Raw genomic sequence first — 21,019 nt, 5'->3', positions numbered from 1 at the left:
GCGGCTGCGGACGCGGCCTCTTGCTTCCTCACAGGGTGCGCCGGCCTCAGGGGCTGGAGGCGTCTGGGGAGGAGGCAAGTAAACAAAGCCAACCGCACCGAAACGGGTTGTTCCGTTTCACATCCTCCCTCGAGTGCCTGAGTCTCCTCGGAACAAAGTGACCCTCTATCTGTCCGCAGGCAGGTGGAGCCCGCCCCACGCAGCACGCGTTTTCCTTCCTCACAGCCGCGTGTAGACGCGGACCCGCAGGGACCCTGCCGGCCAGAGAAAAGACACGCCCCCTCGCGGGAGCACAGGTCCACCACACACAGCCAGCGAGCCTCTCCTCGAACGAGCGCGCACGCGCGTGCAGGGGGGCGGGTCTTCTTCCCGGCACCCACTGAGCGCCCGGCCTCCTCAGCCCACCCCATCCCCCTCCGACCGCCCAGGCTCCGCCTCCGCGACGGGGCCGTCGGGAGGCGGCGACCGGAAGCCCTAAAAGCAGAGATCGAGGTGACAGGCGAGCTGGCTGGACTCAGAGCGCGGTCGAGGCTTTCTGCGTTCGCGGCGGCGGAATGGCCCGTGCGCGGCTCGCCGCGTCGCCGCTCTGTGATCCCTAGACGCCGGCTCCCGCCCTCGGCGCTGACCCCTGGCGCGGACGCTGCTTTCGACTCGGCTCCAGTCGTCCGTTCTCTCAGACTCTCGTTCAGGTAAAGGGCTCCGGGTGGGCACTGAGGGGCTGAGGGACGCTAGCGGGGAATGCGAGCGCCGGCCTCGCGGCCCCGGCCCCTCGCCAGGAGTGTGCTGGGCTGTCGCGGATCGGGGTGATTGATTTTGAGACTGCCCTTTGTACCGAATTCACTCGGATCCTGTCAGCATCAGGATGGAATTGGCTTACACTTATTAGGCACTTGGAGCCTCTGGCAGGTGTATACATCAGACCGAGACGCTGAAGGATTTAGTTGGGGTCGCCGGCGCCTGCCCCTTCCCAGTTCGTCAGGGCGGGGGTGCGTCTATGTGGCCTTTCCCGCGGGCCGACCCCGGGTGCTCTGAGACGCTGAGGAGTCCTTTCCAGACCCGAGGGGAGGGCACAGCGGCTGCGGGAGCCTTCCCGCTACCCCGCGTTTCGGGCTGCAGCCCAGAAGTTTGGAAGCTATTTTCACGTTAACTTTGAAAGCGCACAAGTCTTCGCCTTCCTCCCAGCCGCCGCGGGAAGCGTCAGCCGCGTTTCCCCCACGCTTCGCGGCTCAGTTTTGCGAGCCCTCAAGACCCGTTGGACCTCCTTGGGAGGTGGGCTGAGGAGGTAAAGAAGAATTAAAGGGAAAGGTGCCGCGAGTGGCTTCTGGGATGCAGGGAAGCCGGGGCGAGTCGTTGGTCAGGAGGAGGCTGGACAGGGGTTGAGGGGCGCCCCGACGCCTGCTGAGGGGAAGGCGGGGGCGGGGACGCCCGGGAACACCCGGAATTGCAGAGCCGGGCGGCGCCTCAGCTGCGCTGCACGGAGTTGGCGCGGCCCGGGACCAGGAGCTGAGCAGACCGCCGCGGCCGGCAGGAGGCGTCGCTCGGACCCGGGCTCGGTCGGCGCCGGGGTGTCGCGCGGCTGCTGGCTGGCAGGCTTAGGAGCGGCGGTTTCTTTGCGAAGGGCAGTCAGCCGGGAGTGCCGGAGAACCCCGGCGTCAGGAGGTGAGGGGAGTCGCGGTGTGTCGCCTGCCGCTGGAGACCGGAGGATGTGTCCTCATCTTTATTTTTCTGTTACGAAAACTAATTGAGGAACTACGTTCTAGTCGCTTCCCCACTCCAGCCACTCCTCTAGTTCTCTGCCCGCCCAGTTTTGTTTCCGAGTTTGATGAAGGGCAATAATAGGCAAAGTTGCGCGCTTGCTTGCGTGTGTACGCGCAGACACGCATATAAATGAAATTGATTTAGTGTCTATTTTGCCTTGATTGGGTTTGATAGGAGTGGTCTGAGTGAGTGCGCGTGGGGAAAGCACAGGCCAGTTTGGTATGGTGGAGAGGGAATACCACAATCTGTGCCAATTGTGCCTTGAGGCAATAGCACCGAATGATGAATAATAACGCCTGGCTTGGCTGCTTTCCAGTTGATTTATGTCTCACGTCAGATCCCTCCTTCTTCGTGAAGCTTTCCATAACAATGCCAAGCTCACAATAAACTCTCCTTTTTCTACCTTTTCCTTTTGTACTTACCATGTACACTTAACACTTTGTTATAAACTAGGCTTTGTATTTTACTTTTCTGAATTTGATGCACTTCTTACACATAGATTATAACTCTCCAAATAGATTTTTAATATTCATTTTTGGGGGACTCAATTTTATCTTTTGTTGACCAACAACAAAGAACTAAGCATTTAATATGTGCTTAACTAATTCAGCCAACAAAATGTGTATGAAACACCAGCTGTGTGCATTGTGGTGGGCACTTTACTAGGCACCTAGGATGCATATTTGATTAAGTCATGGGCCCTTGCGTCACAGATCTCTTTCAGTCTGTTGGACAAGAGAGAAGAGGATTAATTGCTCATCACCATTCCTTTCTCACTTGGCACCGTCTCGGAAAATGTTTTCAAATTCAGTTTTTTCAAGGACTCTGATTCTTGGAAGATAGGACTTTTTCGTCTCTTTCAGTAGTTGATTAGGAATCTGAAATTTGGCATGTGTTTATATTGTTTTATTTTTTAATAACATGCCATCATTTGCTTTTTAAAAAATGTATATATGTAACTTTTCTGAAGACAAGAACTAGGAAGCTCTTTCTGTGTTACCAAGTTGTGCTTGTTTTCTGACACAGTGTGCAGTGTTTGTTGCTGATGTGGCCTCTCTTACTAAACACACTCTGGTATTCCATCAAATGCTTTTGGGGGTTGCAAAAGTAGACTCTTAACATTTTTGGGTAGTATATTATAGAATTTTCTGAATATAGAAATGCTTAACAGACTCCTGGCTTTCTCCCATATAACATTTCAATTGAGAGCCCCTGTTTCTTGTGTATAGCCTTACACACTTAAATTCACTCACTATTTCAGTTTGAAGCTTATCTTTCATTTCATGAACTTTTAAAGAAACTTTTTGTCAACTGATGAGATAGGTGATACATAAACAACTGTGAAGAGAACTGCAAAGCTGAGTGGAGATGTGGTTTCCCTGCTTTCATCATCTAGACAGTTATTTCTACCTCCCATTTCCCATCCCACTCTAGCCTTACAATAAAAATTCATACCCCAGCAGAACTGCAAACTCTTGTGTATTAAGTCCACAAATGCATGCCAATGGCCTGTTGAAACACTCTTCTACTTTTACCTGCTTTGTGCTTTTGAATGGCCTTGGGTGCTTTGGAGCCTTAATTTCTCAATAAAATTTAAAATTGACCTGTAAACACTAAATATAGTATAAGTGGAATGGTTTCAGGTAGTCAGGACAAAAAGAAAATATTTTAATGAATGAATGAAATCCAGTTACTGTCAGTTTGTAAATGATCATATTCCTTTCTTTCCTCATAGGATTTTTAGACTCTGAGGAGCAGTTGGAGCTAATCCACGTCATGGAAATGGAAACCACCGAACCTGAGCCAGACTGTGTAGTGCAGCCTCCCTCTCCTCCTGATGACTTTTCATGCCAAATGAGACTCTCTGAGAAGATCACTCCATTGAAGACTTGTTTTAAGAAAAAGGATCAGAAAAGATTGGGAACTGGAACCCTGAGGTCTTTGAGGCCAATATTAAACACTCTTCTAGAATCTGGCTCACTTGATGGGGTTTTTAGATCCAGGAACCAGAGTACAGATGAGAACAGCTTACATGAACCTATGATGAAAAAAGCCATGGAAATCAATTCATCATGCCCACCAGCAGAAAACAATATGTCTGTTCTGATTCCTGATAGGACAAATGTTGGGGACCAGATACCAGGAGCCCATCCTTCCGCTGATGCTCCAGAACAAGTGGTTCCAATCCAAGATCACAGCTTTCCACCAGAAACCATAAGTGGGACAGTGGCAGATTCTACACCAGGGCACTTTCAGACTGATCTCTTGCACCCAGTTTCAAGTGATGTTCCTACTAGTCCTGACTGCTTAGACAAAGTAATAGATTATGTTCCAGGGGTTTTCCAAGATAACAGTTTTACAATCCAGTATATTTTGGACACCAGTGATAAGCTGAGTACTGAGCTCTTCCAGGACAAAAGTGAAGAGGCTTCCCTTGACCTCGTGTTTGAGCTGGTGAACCAGTTGCAGTACCACACTCACCAAGAGAATGGAATTGAAATTTGCATGGACTTTCTGCAAGGCACTTGTATTTATGGCAGGGATTGTTTAAAGCACCACACCGTCTTGCCATATCATTGGCAGATCAAAAGGACAACTACTCAAAAGTGGCAGAGTGTATTCAATGATTCTCAGGAGCACTTGGAAAGATTTTACTGTAACCCAGAAAATGATAGAATGAGAATGAAGTATGGGTATGTATTTATAACAACTTGTAGAACTGTTGTTAAATGCTATAGAGAAGGTAAAGAAGCTATAAGCTTAGTAGGGTGGTTTCTTTCAGTAGTAACAGGTTTTCTTCTTTTCCACTATTATTCTTTTGACTGTGCTATCCTGATTTTTCATGGTGGGTGAATGCAGGCTATTAACCAGACAATGAAGGTTTTATGATTTGAACAGTTCATATGCCACTCAGTTCAATGTGTGTGTGACTGAGAAATTGCATATACATTGAATACTGTGAATAAAATACTGCTTTAATCATACAAGGAAAGCTGGGTTTTGAAAGAAAGTCTGGCGAATCTTACTATAACGTAATGAACACCTAATTTACCTAATTTTAAAGCTCTGCATATTGAGTAGCTCTTATTTTTTAAAGAAAAATAGTATTGTTGAGAGATGTTTGTGGCCCTCTTCATTTTGAATGGTATAAGCATCTTTTCTGTGAATGATTCAGAAGTTCCTCCCATACCTCTGGATCTTTTATTAATTTCCTTGAAGCTTTTACCATTAAGTTTCTATTATAGATAAAATAAATTTTTCCACAATTTAGGGTATTTTTTTAAAACCTGGAAGTGTCCTTTAACAATCAGTGAAGGGACGAATTTATGTTAATAGGTATGTTTATTATTCAAACAATAATCCTTGGGTTTTGGTATGCAAGATGTGTTATATACATAGCTCAGTTCTTTTAGTATAGATGTCTAAGCAGTATTCACTGGCAGGGAACTGATATTTCCACATCTGAATTCTTCTTTAAACTTTAATCATACAAGGAAAGCTGGATTTTGAAAGAAAGTCTGGCAAATCTTACTATAACATAAATAATGAACACCTAATTTATCTAATTTTGAAGCTCTGCATATTGAGTAGCTCATATTTTTTAAAGAAAAATAGTATTGTTGAGAGATGTTTGTGGCCCTCTTCATTTTGAATGGTATAAGCATCTTTTCTGTGAATGATTCAGAAGTTCCTCCCATACCTCTGGATCTTTTATTAGTTTCCTTGAAGCTTTTACCATTAAGTTTCTATTATAGATAAAATAAATTTTTCCGCAATTTAGGGTATTTTTTTAAAACCTGGAAGAGTCCTTTAACAATCAGTAAAGGGACGAATTTATGTTAACAGGTATGTTTATTACTCAAACAATAATGAAGAAAATGATATAAAGTTGCTAGTGCAAAAACAGCTATATAATAAGCATTAATCTTTGTGTCTCTAAGTTATTTCTCCTGTAGCATAGAAGTAGTTAAATTGTATGGTGTTATAGCTATTTGTGTATGACCAAGAGTAAGGATTAAAATTAAAAGGGAGATAAGAGGACTTCTGTCCATGCTCCCTGACTAGGAAGGCCATGAGGACAACCTAACAGCTTCATAGATAATGAGCGGCCTGGTGTAGTACTGAGATGCATGACCCATATTGGGTGGGGGAATACACTGAATATACCATCCCAGAAATCCGGGAGAAAAATCTTCTTTGAGAGTCATATTTGTAAACCAACAGATATGTTGGTTTACACTACCCAAGTATCTAGAGAGTCAGCAAATGGTGGAAGTAAACCATTTCCAAGTTGTCTGATTTTGGTAGTCTTCATGTCAACCTTCTGAATTCTGACTGGTGCTAGAGCATTGTTGGCATTACAGAAACTTGATCTCTCTCTCTCTTTCTCTCTCTCTTTTTTAACTTATCTTGTTCCCATTCAGTAATGGGTAAATGGTTGTCTTTTAATAATTTTACTATTTCAGTTATATAGTGCAGAAATCCATGTGTCTTTTTAGCAACTGAATTATCATGAGACTAGAACATCTTGTGTTTCAAAAGGGAAGTGTGGAACAAGAAGAGAAACAGTATAATGCCCAAATTCCAAAGTATTACATAGAAGACTCAATGAGATAAAACAGGTCATATCAAGAGTGTAGTATGCCTGACTATAAATGTATTATCTTGATAATATATTACACTCAAGATGATACCTTGCTTCGGTAGTGAAAATCTTATACAGCTAAGTACTTTTAACTTATTTTTTAAGCCAGCATTGGAAGAAATAATGTTTTTCCATCTTATTTTAAAAATCTTTTTATAAGGTATTGTCCGAAATCTCTGTTGCCCATGAACTAGCAATTCTAATTGCTATGTCAAGGGTAATTAATTTTATATACTCTCAAAGCCACTCTAATCCTTCTGTCTCTAGATTGCAAAACTCTGCAGAACAGTGGCTCCCACTTCACCCTCATGAAGCAAATTTCCAGTCTGCTGAGTACTTCAGCATCTTGGTACATTAAGTTTCTATCTGTTTGAATTGGTCAGGAAGAAACTAGCAGGATTACTGGCCAACACATGACATTCTGTTACCATGAGAACAAGGCAAGACAATCATTTTGATCCCAGAAAATCCAGGAACTCTTAGGTCAGGAGCATATGGGTATTTTTTTATCCTTTGGTAAGATTATTTTACTTAAGAGTAGACATAAATACGGGCCCATAAGCATGCATTGTTGTATTATGAGGTAGTTGCAATGGGTGCTTGACTTCTGAATCAGTTTTAGTGAAGTAAACTAATCTGACACTTGGGAGAAGAAAAGTATGAGTGAATTATTATAATTACCATTGCTCCTACTACATTGTTAGTGGTAATAAGTAGTCCTATCCTGGGAAAATAGCAAAAAAGTATTAACTGTTAAATTACTAGTAAAGTGAAGTTCTCTGAAGATTACAGGAAGAAATGTTGTAGTATAGTAGATAGCTAAGTGTCAAAAGTTAGGCTTTTGGGAAGTTGACCTGTGGTCATTGCAACCTGGTTTTCCTTGTATTCCAAAGCGATGTTGTGTTTCCTGGCAACAAGATGCAGATAACGGCATGTTGAGCCTTGCTGAGAGATTCACAAACAAGCTGGAGCAGCCCAGGTTCACATGGTTACCACATTATTTGGCTAAAGCTATTAATCTCTGTGGTCAGGCCTGTAAAGCTGGTCTATCTGTGCAGATTGCACATAACCAGGAAGTGTGTGTTCAGCTGTGTATATGTCCAAGTTGGAACCAGCAGCCTTTGGATTCAGAAGTAATGAATAATGAATGCCAGTTGTTTATCCCACAGTTTTCAGTAGTTTATATGGCTTGGTAAATCATTATTTTCTATATCCATAACATCTTAATTGTGTGATACTTAAGGAAAGTTCATAATTCTGGGTATCTAGCAGAGACAAAAGTTCATAGTTTCGAACTGTACAGATAAAATTTTTTATTTTGCTTTGCAAATGTATTAGATTTAATGCCTAAATCTAAATTAGATGTGTAGTGTTCATTTTGTTCTCAGGAATGAAATTGGAAAGGAAGTTAAACTAGCTGGATAAGTTCACAGGACCTTTCTAACTTTATAGTCAAGATGCTTAGGTACTAAAAACACGTTAAAAAAGGCTTTCAATAATACATGCTTATTTGATTCCTTGAAATGAAATTATGATGTAATCCCACTTTGCTTCCATTCTTTTGTACATCTACAAATGTTTATTACCAACATCAACTGAATACTAGTGTGTATGAACTTCCCAGATATAGATGCTAAGGCTTCTTTTTTGCACAAGATGAGCCTTGGAGAATTTCCAAATTCCAAATATGCAGTTGAGAAAATAACATTGAGTGTTGTGTTTTCAATAAAGAAAACACAGTCTCAAACAGTGCAGGCACTCATCCTTAGTAGACGATAACATGGGATGGCAGAACTAAGCAGTTTTAAAAGAGCCTTGCACACTGCGTGGAGTATTGTTGTGGGTAATTGAAATTATGGAGGTTGTGCAAATCTCTCTTTGGCAGACAAGATCACCATTAGTTTCACATCATATCCATTTTAAATAGTGCCAGAACAATTTTCTTCACCCATCAAGAAGGGACACACTGCAAACCTTATTTTGGAGGCTACCTGCAGGTGCACATATGATTAATGATTATTTCTAATTCTGAATTTATTGAAAGAGAGCGGGGGTGCAGAAGAAGATGGAAAGTTGCAAACCCAGAATCCACTATTAGTTTTTTTCAGAGGACAGGGTTTTTTTCTTTTGGGATTAATGCTTATTGATAAAAAAGGGAGTTTTACTTGCTTTAAAGCTTAAGGCTAGAGTGTTGTCATAGTTGTAGTTGCTGAGTGATTTTGATTGCTAATTGCCCTTGGAAGTCTTTATTTTTAAAATCTGCCCAAGGGGCAACATCATTAGATGACTTCACAGAAACTCTTTATAAAGAGAATTGTATATTAATGATCATAAAAAACATATACTGTTATAGTCCCTGTATGACTTGCATAGTGAATTAGCTAAACCAGAGCAAGCTCCTGACTGAACTTTACTGGAGTAGTTAAATTAGCCAAGTTAGCTTTGGCATGCACAGCTGTGATGATGTATGAACTAACTCATTATGTGTTATTGATAACACGGGAGAGAGGAGAACAGCTGAAACTTACTATGCCTTGTGACTTTTTGGTATTTCTTGAATATACACAGCTGGATGAGTTTAAATTTATTTTAAAAATTCCTGCCTAAGAGAAAGAGAGAGCCCCATAAGCAAGAACTGTGTTTGAAGTGACTTTGAAAATGTGTGTCTTGTGCTTTAGGATAAAGCAATCCAATGAATTATTTTGTGTACTTCTTTATGCTACTATTTACATATGAAATAAAACTAATTGGCTTCTATCTATACTAATCCAGAGAAGTTACTGGATGTGTGTAGAGCTATCATGGGAATCAGTAGCAATCATTCATTTATTCCCTTTCTGGTTTTTCATCAAGCAGATCAGACTTTTTGAAGCAGCTGTCACCTGGCTTCAGGTGGGGTCATTCTTTTCCTGATGTATTTATGGTAATTAAAATGAACCTTGCCAAAAAGATTTATAACTTTTAAATCAGTTAGAGGAAATAGGATATAAAGTTATGTGGCATTCCCTAAAAATATGACATGATACAGTATGTGTTTTATCATTAAGTTGAATCCAAAGCTCTTACTTTTTATTGTAAGTAAGAAAAAAGGAATACGAGTTGAATATCCCTTACCCAAAATTCTTGGAGACCAAGTGTTTCAGATTTTAGATTTTGGAATATTTGTGTAGTACCCCGGTTAAGCATCTGAAATCGTAAATGCTCCAGTGAGCATTTGGGTATCATCTGGGTGCTCAGAAAGTTTTGGGTTTGAAGCATTTCTGATTTTCAGATTTGGGGTGCTCAATTTGTAGTAGTAATTATTCAGCTTTTAAAGCTTTATTCTACACAAAGTGATATAGTGGGCATGAAAAAAACACTACTTTTGACTGGTAACTCTGATGTGTCCCTGTAAATCTATTTCCTATTATACTAGAATTTCTAGATCATAGATTTACAATCTGCCATAAAGCAAAGATAAACTTGATAAGTTCTTCTGTGTATTTCTAATCATGGTCAGTGATCCTCAGTTTTATTCTGGGTTTCGGTGCTATTCCTAAAGGGTAAAGCAGTATGTAGTCCTTAGAAACCTTGACTACTCAAGGAATGCTACAAAAATATAGCCATTTGAGATTCTGACTTTCTTCCCATGGTCTCTTTTGTTTTTATTTATTATTTCCTGATTCGAGACGGCCAGATTCTGTATCCTCTGTCTGATGGTGATGATTCTAGACTGCATTTAAATAAGGACCTTAAGTCCTCTTAGCCTTGGTCAACAACCTTTAATAATTATCAGTCTCCAATTTGTGAGTTGCAGTTGCCTTTTTGTAGAAGGAAAACTTAGTACATGTGTATATCATTTTTTTTTTTTTTTTTTGCAAAGGAAAAAACAAATCTTGGTTTTTCCTCTACTTTGCAATACCTTAAACACAAACTGTACAAGGAATAAAATACTTCTGAAGTTCACCATTTCTAGGAGCAGACAAGCCACATTTTAGATATGAAGGAATTTCTTTAACAAAACTAAATAGGGCTTATTTTTATATTTATATATTGTTTATCACAGTGCTTTCTAGGGACTGAGAATTATACTGCACACAGACTCACCCCAATTTAAAATTTCTTCCTTCAACCGTTAAACCTAAACCAGTCCAATCCCTGAAACAGTAACTGAAAGCTTTAAATTTTTAATATAGATAATTCCTTGTTAACAGGGAATTTGAAGTTACAAGTGGTAGGTTTTGGAATACATTTTGAAATTTTTGAAAATTAAGGATTTTATGTAAGATAAATTCTGTTTGTGAAGATTTACATTCAATGTGTGAAGAGAACAGTATTGCAGACTTAAGCTAAATATAATCAATTCTGTATTTAGAATCTCAAATTTTAGAAGTTGATGACATTAATAAACTTCAGATTATCATTTGTGAAACTTCCAATTTTCCCTTGCTGACCCAGCTAGTCACTGTTACTAAGGCAAGCATAGAAGAGAGTTAACTAAGCAATCCTATTTGCCATTTCCACACAACAAAATGTGTCTGTCTCCCGGATCTTTCTTGCTCTATGCTGTTTACTCGCTGGTAACACCCATTTGACCAGTGAAGAACCTTTGCATGGTCATCACAATGAAAGGATAAGCTCTTACAAAAGTGAGAATGCTAGAGCCACTATTCCTTTTAACCTTCTATAGAAACCAGTGGCTTTCAAGTATGTGTACCACAAAAAATTGTGTAAGGAGTGTATGAGAATCTCCTATAACTAAGTTGTCTGAGGAAGAGTTCAGTAAATTTGTATTCTTTATGCAAATTGAAGTCCTCTGTTTTGGTGTTGTTGCTTCTAAGTATAAGGAAGGATTTGTGAATAATCTTAAGACGAAACATAGTACTTCTTGTAATCATTGGAAAATATGTTTAAGCTACACTTACAAGAATTTCTGTTCATTACATTAGCTTTTTTTTTCTTTTTGAACTAATTGGAGGATTCTTAAATTGTCCCACTTAACATGACATAGCCAGAGAGTTTGGGTAATCATCTTTGGACTAAATATTCACCAGCACTTGAATAGTCAGTGAAGAATGGGAAGGGTGGGGACCAAAGGGTGAACTTTGCTTGCAGTAGTGCATGTGCTTTCAGAATCTTGCATGCACCCTGTGATTTCACCGTTCCTTCAGCTGATCAGATTGTAGAGAGGGCAAATGGCACAAAATACTCTAAATAATTTCCTGATGTGGTTGGTCTTTGGTTTTTGACTGTCACCTGGCTTAGCTCTTTCACTTCCAGGCATTTAGAGAGTAAAAATTAGCACAGGAGAAACACTGGGTTTGCCTTCTAAGTTTAATTATTCATCCTAACAAAAGAAAGACATCCTTGATTCTGGGCAGAGTATGTGAAACAGAAAGGAACTTTGCTTGCTTGCTTTCTGACATTTGGATTATCCAAATGCTGGCAGACATCAGAAGCATTACGTAAAGTGTTCTACAAATTTGTTACTCGACTGTCTTAACTAATTGATAAAATTGAATCTATCAGAGAAATTCGGCTTTGTAGAATCCAACTCCCTCAGAAAAAGTTACCAATTTAAGAGTATGTTGAAAGGTATTGTTATCATAGTTTATAAAATCTAGACAATAAAAAGACTCTTTGTCTTTTCTATAGGAAGTCTTTTTCTCCAGAAATTTGTTTAAAGAGCTATCAAAGTAATGAATTCTCTGTATAGTTTACTTGTATGCATTCAGATCTCTAGTCTGCTGAAAGCTGCTTACTCATCTCTGGGTTCTTAGCATCAAATACATAAAAGTCATCAATGAGTATATTTCTAATTCATTGATTAGTTCATCTGAACTAATTGGGGAAAAAACAAAGCTAAATAATAGGAAATTCTGAATAAAAACCTTTTTGTGGCGATCATTTGTAATTTAAAAGTTAAAGCAGAAATAAATTAGCTAATAGTTTATATCTTACTAGGCATTATTAGAAAATATTTTTATGATAACAATAACTAGTATTTCATTTATATGTAAATGAGTGCTGAATTGAGATTATTTGAAAGCAACTTAAGTAATTTTGTCATTTATAGTATTATTTTACATTTATGTAGAAAAATTTGATAAATTTATTTTATCCTTTTTTAAGGGATGTCAAATTCTATATCCAAAATATTGAATTGACCAGTATTTGTGCCGTGAATACATGGGAGACATTTTTTATTGTTTACTTTGAGATAAGATAGAAACCTCTCAGTTTTAAAAATATTTTTCTTAACAGAGGAGATATCTACTCTTCTTTACAAAAATCAGTGATTGTATAATTTAAGGTAGTATAAAGCATGCTACTATTTTAAAAACTAGCCTGTGCCTTCTATCCCAGCTATTCTTATAGAAATTAAGTTTCACTTTCTTATCAGGCCATGGTTGAGAAGTATGTCTCACGTATAGTACCTTCTGTGATCCCAGGACATGTGACTGATCTTGAATAAAAGTTAAGGCTTTTACGACATTTCTGGTACCTGCTGGGTGCAAAAATTTAATCCCGCACCATTATAATAGCAGTGAGATCTTCTGATCTCATAAGTAGAATTTTTATTTATGAAATATTTTAGACTTATCCATATCTTACTGGAAAGTCTTTTTGTGTTCGTTGATTCGTAGTTTTGTAATAACAAACAAACAATGAAAAAAGTCAGCGTACCATCATTCTCAGCAAACTGACAGAAGAGCAGAAGATCAAACACCGCATGTTCTCACTCGGGCGGGTGTTGAACAATGAGAACACATGGACACAGGAAGGGGAGTACTACACACTGGGGTCAGTTGGGGGGAAATAGGGGAGGGACGGTGTGGGGTGGGGAGCTGGGGAGAGATAGCAAGGGGAGAGATGCCAGATGTAGGTGATGGGGAGGAAGGCAGCAAATCACACTGCCACGTGTGTACCTATGCAACAATCTTGCATGTTCTTCACATGTACCCCAAAACCTAAAATGCAATAAAATAAATAAATGGAAAAAAAAAGTATTTTAATAGGTTCTTTTCCTTCAGTAGATATTGTAATTTGCTTTTAGTGGGTGCACTGGGGCCAGTGGACTTCATTGTATAGTGTTATTTATTAGGGGTTTAACAAACATCTATATGTATTCAAATGGTCATGTCTTAGTATCAATGTGTTTTGAGAATAAACTGTGTTATGTTTGTTTAGTTCCCCATATACTTTTGGAGAATATACAGCTGAAAAGCTTAAAAACATATTATCTTTTCATTTAGGAAATTTACCTGCCTCTTTCTTCTCCTATCTCTTATCCTCTCTTTTTCATTTCACGGGGTTCACATCTAGAATGACTTTTTTTTTTTTTTGGAGACGAAGTCTCACTCTTGTCCAGGCTGGACTGCAATGTTGTGATCTCAGCTCACCACAACCTCTGCCTCCCGGGTCCAAGTGATTCTCCTGCCTCAGCCTCCCGAGTAGCTGGGACCACAGGTGCGTGCCACCACGCCTGGCTAATTTTTTGTATTTTTAGTAGAGGCGGGGTTTCACGGTGTTAGCCAGGATGGTCTTGATTTCCTGACCTCATGATCTACCCGCCTTGGCCTCCCAAAGTGCTAGCATTACAGGCATGAGCCACCACGCCTGGCTTAGAATGACTTTTGAGACTACAGATGTCTAACAATTTGTGAATCAGACATGAGGTTTGGCACACAGATAAATGTGAATTCAGACAGCATTCTTCTCACTAACTTGCTGCCTTCTTGGAAGCAAGAATTTCCAAGATGTCTCAGGAGGTACCAAGGGAGCAGCAACATAGAATTTTGCCTAATGATCACTTCTTAAAGAAGTGATCCTGAGAAATGCATTGTATCTTAAGGTGGGGAACACTTTTACCTACTCAAAAATCATTTGAGGTATTTAGATAAATCCATGATCCGAGTTTTATGTTAATAGTTTTACAGTGTCATAGTGTAATTAAGTATAGAATTTAACCTCTGAGGCTGGGCACAGTAGCTCATGCCTGTAATCCTAGCATTTTGGAAGGCCAAGGCAGAATGATCACTTGAGACCAGCCTGGGCAACATGGCGAAACCCTGTCTCTACAGAAAAATACAAAAATCAGCAGATGATGGTGGAGCATGCCTATAGTCGCAGCTGCTGAGGACACTGAAGTGGGAAAATAGTTTAAGCAAGGGAGGTCAAGGTGGCAATGAGCCTAGATGGCAACACTGCACTTGAGCCCGAGTGACAGGAGACCCTATCTCAAAAAAAAAAAAAAAAAAAAAAAATGAGAAAGAAAGGAAAAGAAATTTAATCTCTGGTGAATATTAAAAGATGTTGCTTTGGATGTAAGCATTCATAAGTAAGTTTTATTGCCCCACCCCCCGACAGCCCTGTACTACTTTATTTTGAGGCAGTGTCAGCAAAAATCTTAATTAGCAACAGAATAAATGATAGTTTTTATATCATTTTTATTCAGCTTTCTGAATACATACTTTTCTACACACTGTTTTCACAAAATATGTTGGTATTATGTATGCCATGTCTTTCTCATCACCTTGTAACATATTTGCTGGGATATAAGCTGCCAGATATTCCAGCATTGCCAAACGAGTTCCTGGAACTATCAAAGCCTAGCATCAAAAGCCAGCTATATTTTGTTCACCTGTAAAATTGTTTTAGCAGCAACAAACATATCTCATCTGTCATAACTGTCTCAAACCAGTAGCAGAACCTCAATACTCTCAATAAATTAAATTGCATTTAATCTTTATCCTTCTATCATTACGACCCTCAGTTTTGGGAGACATTTTCACTTTACATCATAGTAATAAAAGGGCCCACTAATTGTATGTGGTGAGTCTACCTGATTAGGGTGGGTATTAATTAATTTGAGGTCACAGGCTTATGCTTGTAGAAACCAGTTAACTCTTACAGGCAGAAAGCCAAGGTTCTGAAGTTTAACTGAGCTGGTTAAAACCGTAGAGAGTGTAGGGTTCAGAAAACTTTGCATTTAGTCAACGTATGCCAATGTCTGAGTCTGTGTTTTATTTCTGTTACCTTCCCACTTAAATATGCAGTATGTCTTGTAATTTCTTGTTAATAGCACCATTATCCAATCACCCAGACCAGAAACATGGGACATCCTAGTTTCTTTTCACTCTCTTCTGCCCCACATGTAATTATCCTTCATGCAGTTAAATTCTGACTCTTAAATACCTCATATCATCCCTACATTGCCTCCTTAGTCCTCTGTCATCATATGTCTCATGTGCAGTTCTAATAGCTATAGATGGCTGTTCATAAAATAATATTGATGAATATCCTAATATTTACCAGATGAATTGTTTTCTCTATCTGTCCAATGCCAAAAATAAATAATTCTTCTTATTCATAGAAGAAATCATTCTTTATACCACTACAATTGGAGTGACCTTTATAAAGACAAATCTGGACCCTGTTGAAAATTCACTGGTGTTTCCTACTGCCCATAGAATCAAGTCCTAAATTCTTAACCCAGGAAACAAAGTTCTTCATTATCTAGCCCTAGCCAACTTATCCAGTCCAGTTTTACCCCTTACCTCTCATAGATACATATACCTTGACCTCCCACATGAACTGGGTGTGCCTCTTGCACACTATTCTTGTGTGCCTTGCTTGGTTAGCTTCTTCACATGGAGTCACTCTGCATTTGGTGTCCCACTTCCCACTGTTTGCCTGGTAGCTAGATTTGACTCACATTTTATCCACTCTGGGACGACTCCCGTGACCACTTTTATTGACAACTTTCCCAGCAGAGGTAGGCTGTCTGCCTCTGACCACCTTTGTGTCACATTTCACACTATGCTACAGGGTTTGCTTTCCCTACTAGATTGGAGCTCCATGGCATTTTGCCTTTTTCATTTTCTTATGGCCAAAGCAGAACCCAGTACCTAATTAATGTGTCTACTTTCAATTACTTTGCTTTTTAAAATATTGTCTCATTTTCTTCTTGGTTACAAACACTTTATAAATAGATAAATAGCCTAAAATGGTTACATTCTTCATGGATCTCTTAAATGTATAACCTCAAGAGCTATTTATCTGAGAAAGAAGCTGTGTTTTTACTCATTTCTATTTCATTTAGCATCTTTTTCTATTTTAGTTCTGGTTTTCATCCCAACTCCATTTATTGTTCATGTCATAGGTCCTTTCTACTTTCTTTTTAGGATCTTAAATACTAAAATATTAGTATACTTAAATGATGTGTGCAGCATACTTTCTGACTTAGTGTGGGTTTTCGTGTTCTATGCATTGGTAATGTATGTTGAAAAATGTTGGCTTAATTGGTATGTGTAGATACTTGTTGAAGAGGAAAACCATTGTTATAAAGCATCTAAATTATGAGAATGGGCGTCCTTTTCAGCATTTTAAATTAGTGTTGTATATGGATTCTTATAGTAGTATGTGTGGTGATGTGTTGGTGAAATGTGCAAAAACAGAATTGTTAATATTTCAGCGGTTCAAGTTCATTGTTCTGTTAATAGCAAAAATCAGCAATCTGTTCACCCATTTGTTTTTTTTCCTTTCTGGTTCATGATAGGGCCATATATTAGATAACACAATACTGATGAATTTAGCCATGTGATACAGGTAGCAAGATAGAAATCCTACTGTGCAGTGGCTATCACTCACACTCTTTTTTTGACCATCCCTCAGTAGAGATGCCTTTTAGGCCTGATGGGGTTCTCATCTCCAAGGATTATTGCACCTTGCTTTTACAAAGATACCCCCAATCTTTAGCACTGTCTCTCTTGCTCAGTTTCTAACAATCTGTATATACTGCTCAGTTTTCCAATATCCTGTATTTAATGCTTTGACTCTAACTTCATCTGCTCAGTAGTATAAATTCCTACCCTTATATCTTAAGTATATGAGACCCTGGACTTAAAACATCCTCAGTTCATTGCCTGACATCTCTCACATTGCTTGTTACCCACTTACAAGAATTTATAGGATCTCATTTCCTCATCTCTCAGATACCCCTGTTTAGAAGGTCTCCTTTTCCAACTACTTGTACCGATCCTGTCTCCACCCATCTTTCAAGAAGCAAAGTGCTTGGAGACCCCTTTTTCCTTGTTCTTACAACTCTTTACTTACCAGTGATATTTCCTGTTATTTAAACTGCTCCTAAAATTCTTTTTCTTGTCGAAAGTTATTTTAGATTGAAAGAGTAAAACCTCTTAATTTTCCTGACCTTTTTCCATTATTGGATGCCAATAACCATCTCTTCTCCCATATTGCTGCATGTCTATTCTTTGTCCTCTTGTTTCCTGAATGTACTTGCCACTGATGAGCTTAGATAGGCAGATGTACTGCTTCTTTGGCTTACGTTTTGTGAGTTATTCCTCTCTTAAAGCCCCTGGAAGACAGGGCTACATCTGTTTAATTCTTTGTGTATTGTGCAGTAGAGCCTACCATCACGATTACCACACACAGATGACTCATAACTGCTTTCCGATAATAAGAAACAATAGTTTGATAAAGAAGAGTGTGGTGGCTGTTGAACATTTGGCATCCATATTGCACACATTTATACTGATGCAGATTGTAGAGGAAAAAACCTCTTGGGTTTAGATTTTTAAAGCATTCCCTGTTTAAGGGAGAGCAGGTGGTAAAATTAATCTTACAAAAAGACAGTTTAATGTTTTTCAAATTTGCGATTTTGTCTCTGTCAAGTTTAGAAAAAGCATATTGAAAACCAAATAGAGCTAAAACAGTACTTTGATACATCAGTCCAAAGAACAGTTGATTGTAGCAAATTAGGATTTGTCATAGAAACTTCATAATGCCCAAAGGACTGACATGCACAGAGAATGTAGCAAAAGCTGCAGTTGTAAATGTCTTTCTCATGCAAATCGTTATCTATGAAGTCTCAGTAATACAGGCTTACACAGAAATTGCTAGAGTGATGTCCAGAATAAAATCTGACACCAAACAGCAAAAAGCATTGGGTGTTTATATTATAATGCATGTTAACATAATGACTGCTATTCTAAGAAATAGAAATACTGAGGATTTGTAACTCATAATTGGGAAAAGTTGCTGGGTGAAGCTTAAAGGTGGAAAAATATGTTTAGAAACTTAAAACAGTCTTAACAGGGAGAAAGATTTTTATCTCACTTTCTAATCATAATATCAGATTCTTCTTAAGTTAAGGAATATTGCTTGAGGCAACTTGATACAAAGTTTTAGACATAGGAGTTCTAGTTTTCAGGAGTTTTGTTTGTTTCATTTTTTAGGGTTTTCCAGAAACATTTTTCTATTTGAATTAAATATTCCTATTTACCATAAATCATTTTAAAACAGTGGCCAAATACTATTTTAAACTACATTTTATTGTATTATTTCATGCTTAATTAAAATTATATGTTGTTTTTAAGACCACATCCAACTAGTTAGTATTCTTTCTAAGGAAGAAATTGGGGATTTATTGGGAAGATCTGTAGGAATTTTAAATGAATATACTGCTCTTTACAAGTTCCATGCTTTTTGGTATCATCAGTTGGCTATGTAACCTGAGTTTTGTTTTTTTTTTCTTTTTTTTTTTTCGGAGTAGAAACTGATTCATAAATTTTGAAAATTGGGGAAGGGGGGGGAAAGTAGATTTTTTTCTTTTCTGATGTTTGCCAAAGTTGTATTGAGAGATGTTACTAGATATTTGCGGGGGAAAGGGAGAGAGGAACATTGTCATAGGTTTAGAAGGATTTTTTTAGCCTTCATCACAGTACTTTGGTCTCTACCTTAGCATAGGGACTGAGGAGAGACTGTCAAAAGTAAATTATTAAGCTTTGTATAATCAGTTTTTCAAATATTTGACTGCAGAATCTTTTGTGCACAGAATACCTATTAATAGTTTTTAAAACAAGTATTCCAAGAGCAGATTTTGGAAAATGTGCTAGCTAACAAAACCCATAGATCAAACTCCTTTTTTTAAAGACAGAGTTTCACTCTTTTGCCCAGGCTGGAGTGCAGTGGGCAACCATAGATCAAATTTAACAACCCTTTTCAAAATCCTAATTTACAGCCAGGAAATAAGTTAATTATAGGGAAAATCTGTCTCAATACCTAGACCTCACGTGTATCAGTCTTTCTGAATGCCACTAGATCTTGAGTATTTCCTGTATTGTAGACATCCATTTAGAAATCTGTGGTACACTATGCTGCAGTAACTATTGCTGTTATCATATATTTCATGTTTTATATTTTCTTCAAGTAACTTTCAAACATATACAAAAAAGAAGAGACAGGAGTACAATGACCATTATGCCAGTTACTTGAAATATTGGTTCAAATGTTTCATGAAGTTCTATAAAACAGGAAACACAAATGTTTTTATTAGACCACCATTTATAAATTGATTTATTAAATGAGTCTGATTCACTTAGTGGGACTTCCCTCCTAACTGTATGGAGACATTTGTAAAGTCAGCAGCAGCGGACCATATAACAAGATGACCAAAATATTCTCAAAGCTAAATCTCATAATAATCCAAACGATTTTTTTCTTCATGTTTTGCCAATATTTTTCTACTCACAGGATAAAAGATAATATTGATGTTGGGTGGATTAGTACTGGCTTTATCTGGAGTAATTTTATTTTTCCCTTATTTTATCCTGTCTTTGATCAGGCAATACTATATATTCCTGTGTTGGCTCAAGTAAACTGATGGCCTCTGAAAAAAAGGCCGAGCTTCAAGAGAAATTTTCTTTTGTCTATGTTTAGTTTCTACATACCTTCATAGTAAAACTGACTCCCTGATTGGCTGAGGCCAGCCCACTGTAGAGTGGAAGATGGGCTTATTTTGATTGGTTTAGGCCAGTGGTGCTGTGAGGTTAAATCAATCTTACTATAATTCCATGGCCTAGAAATTTTGGTCTTGATTATAAAGGGCATATAGGAAATGGATGCTATGGAAACAACCAGCAATAAATATTCTTTTACTCTAAGTGAAGCAAGTCTTGAGAATTCTACGACAGGCTATGCTATATATTTTTAATGTCCAATGAGATGTTTAGATATTTTTGTTTTACAAATGTATTAACAGGTTTTTGGTTTTTGTTTTTTTTTTAAGAGGTCAAGAATTTTGGGCAGATTTGAATGCCATGAATGTGTATGAAACAACTGAATTTGACCAACTACGAAGGCTGTCCACACCACCCTCTAGCAATGTCAACTCTATTTACCACACAGTCTGGAAATTCTTCTGTAGGGACCACTTTGGATGGAGAGAGTATCCTGAGGTATTTACAGGTTCTTTCTTGACAAGTACATTTTTCAAATTTAATTTTTTCCTTCTTCTATTCTTTTATTCTTTCTTTACAACAATGACTAGGCAGAACTATGAATATAATCAAAGAGCTTATGAATATAAAATTGAGTCTCATTGATACAAGAAAACTTTTTATTTTTCTTAAAATTTATTTCTTTCCATTAATTTGAAATCCAAAGATAGCATACCACTATTAGCTAAGTAAAATTCTTTCCACAGAATCTTACATTATAGAGATGAAGTACTTTGACCTGTTGCCACCTATGGAGTAATTTTCACAAGATGAGAATTGGTGTAACTTTTGATTATATCTGGCTCCTGGGCTTACGGAGATTAGATTAAGTGTT

At 38.3% G+C, this 21,019-nt stretch overlaps 1 protein-coding gene across 1 annotated transcript in view; it reads left to right on the top strand.

The window, feature by feature from the left end:
- The first annotated feature begins 238 nt into the window (after window positions 1-238).
- The window catches only part of TIPARP (TCDD inducible poly(ADP-ribose) polymerase), a 32,695-nt gene continuing 11,914 nt past the window's right edge, over window positions 239-21,019 (top strand). The window contains exons 1-3 of the mRNA XM_032258141.1: window positions 239-689; window positions 3,494-4,451; window positions 20,475-20,643. Coding sequence (XP_032114032.1) covers window positions 3,535-4,451; window positions 20,475-20,643 — 1,086 coding nt within the window. The 5' untranslated portion in view covers window positions 239-689; window positions 3,494-3,534. The remainder of the gene's footprint in view (window positions 690-3,493; window positions 4,452-20,474; window positions 20,644-21,019) is intronic.

Source organism: Sapajus apella, unplaced genomic scaffold (genome assembly GCF_009761245.1).
Source record: "Sapajus apella isolate SASKATOON/1434 unplaced genomic scaffold, GSC_monkey_1.0 scaffold4, whole genome shotgun sequence".
Classification (NCBI taxonomy): Eukaryota; Metazoa; Chordata; class Mammalia; order Primates; family Cebidae; genus Sapajus; species Sapajus apella.
The sequence above is the reverse complement of the archived record's forward strand: the minus strand, read 5'-3'. Positions and strand labels throughout refer to the sequence as shown.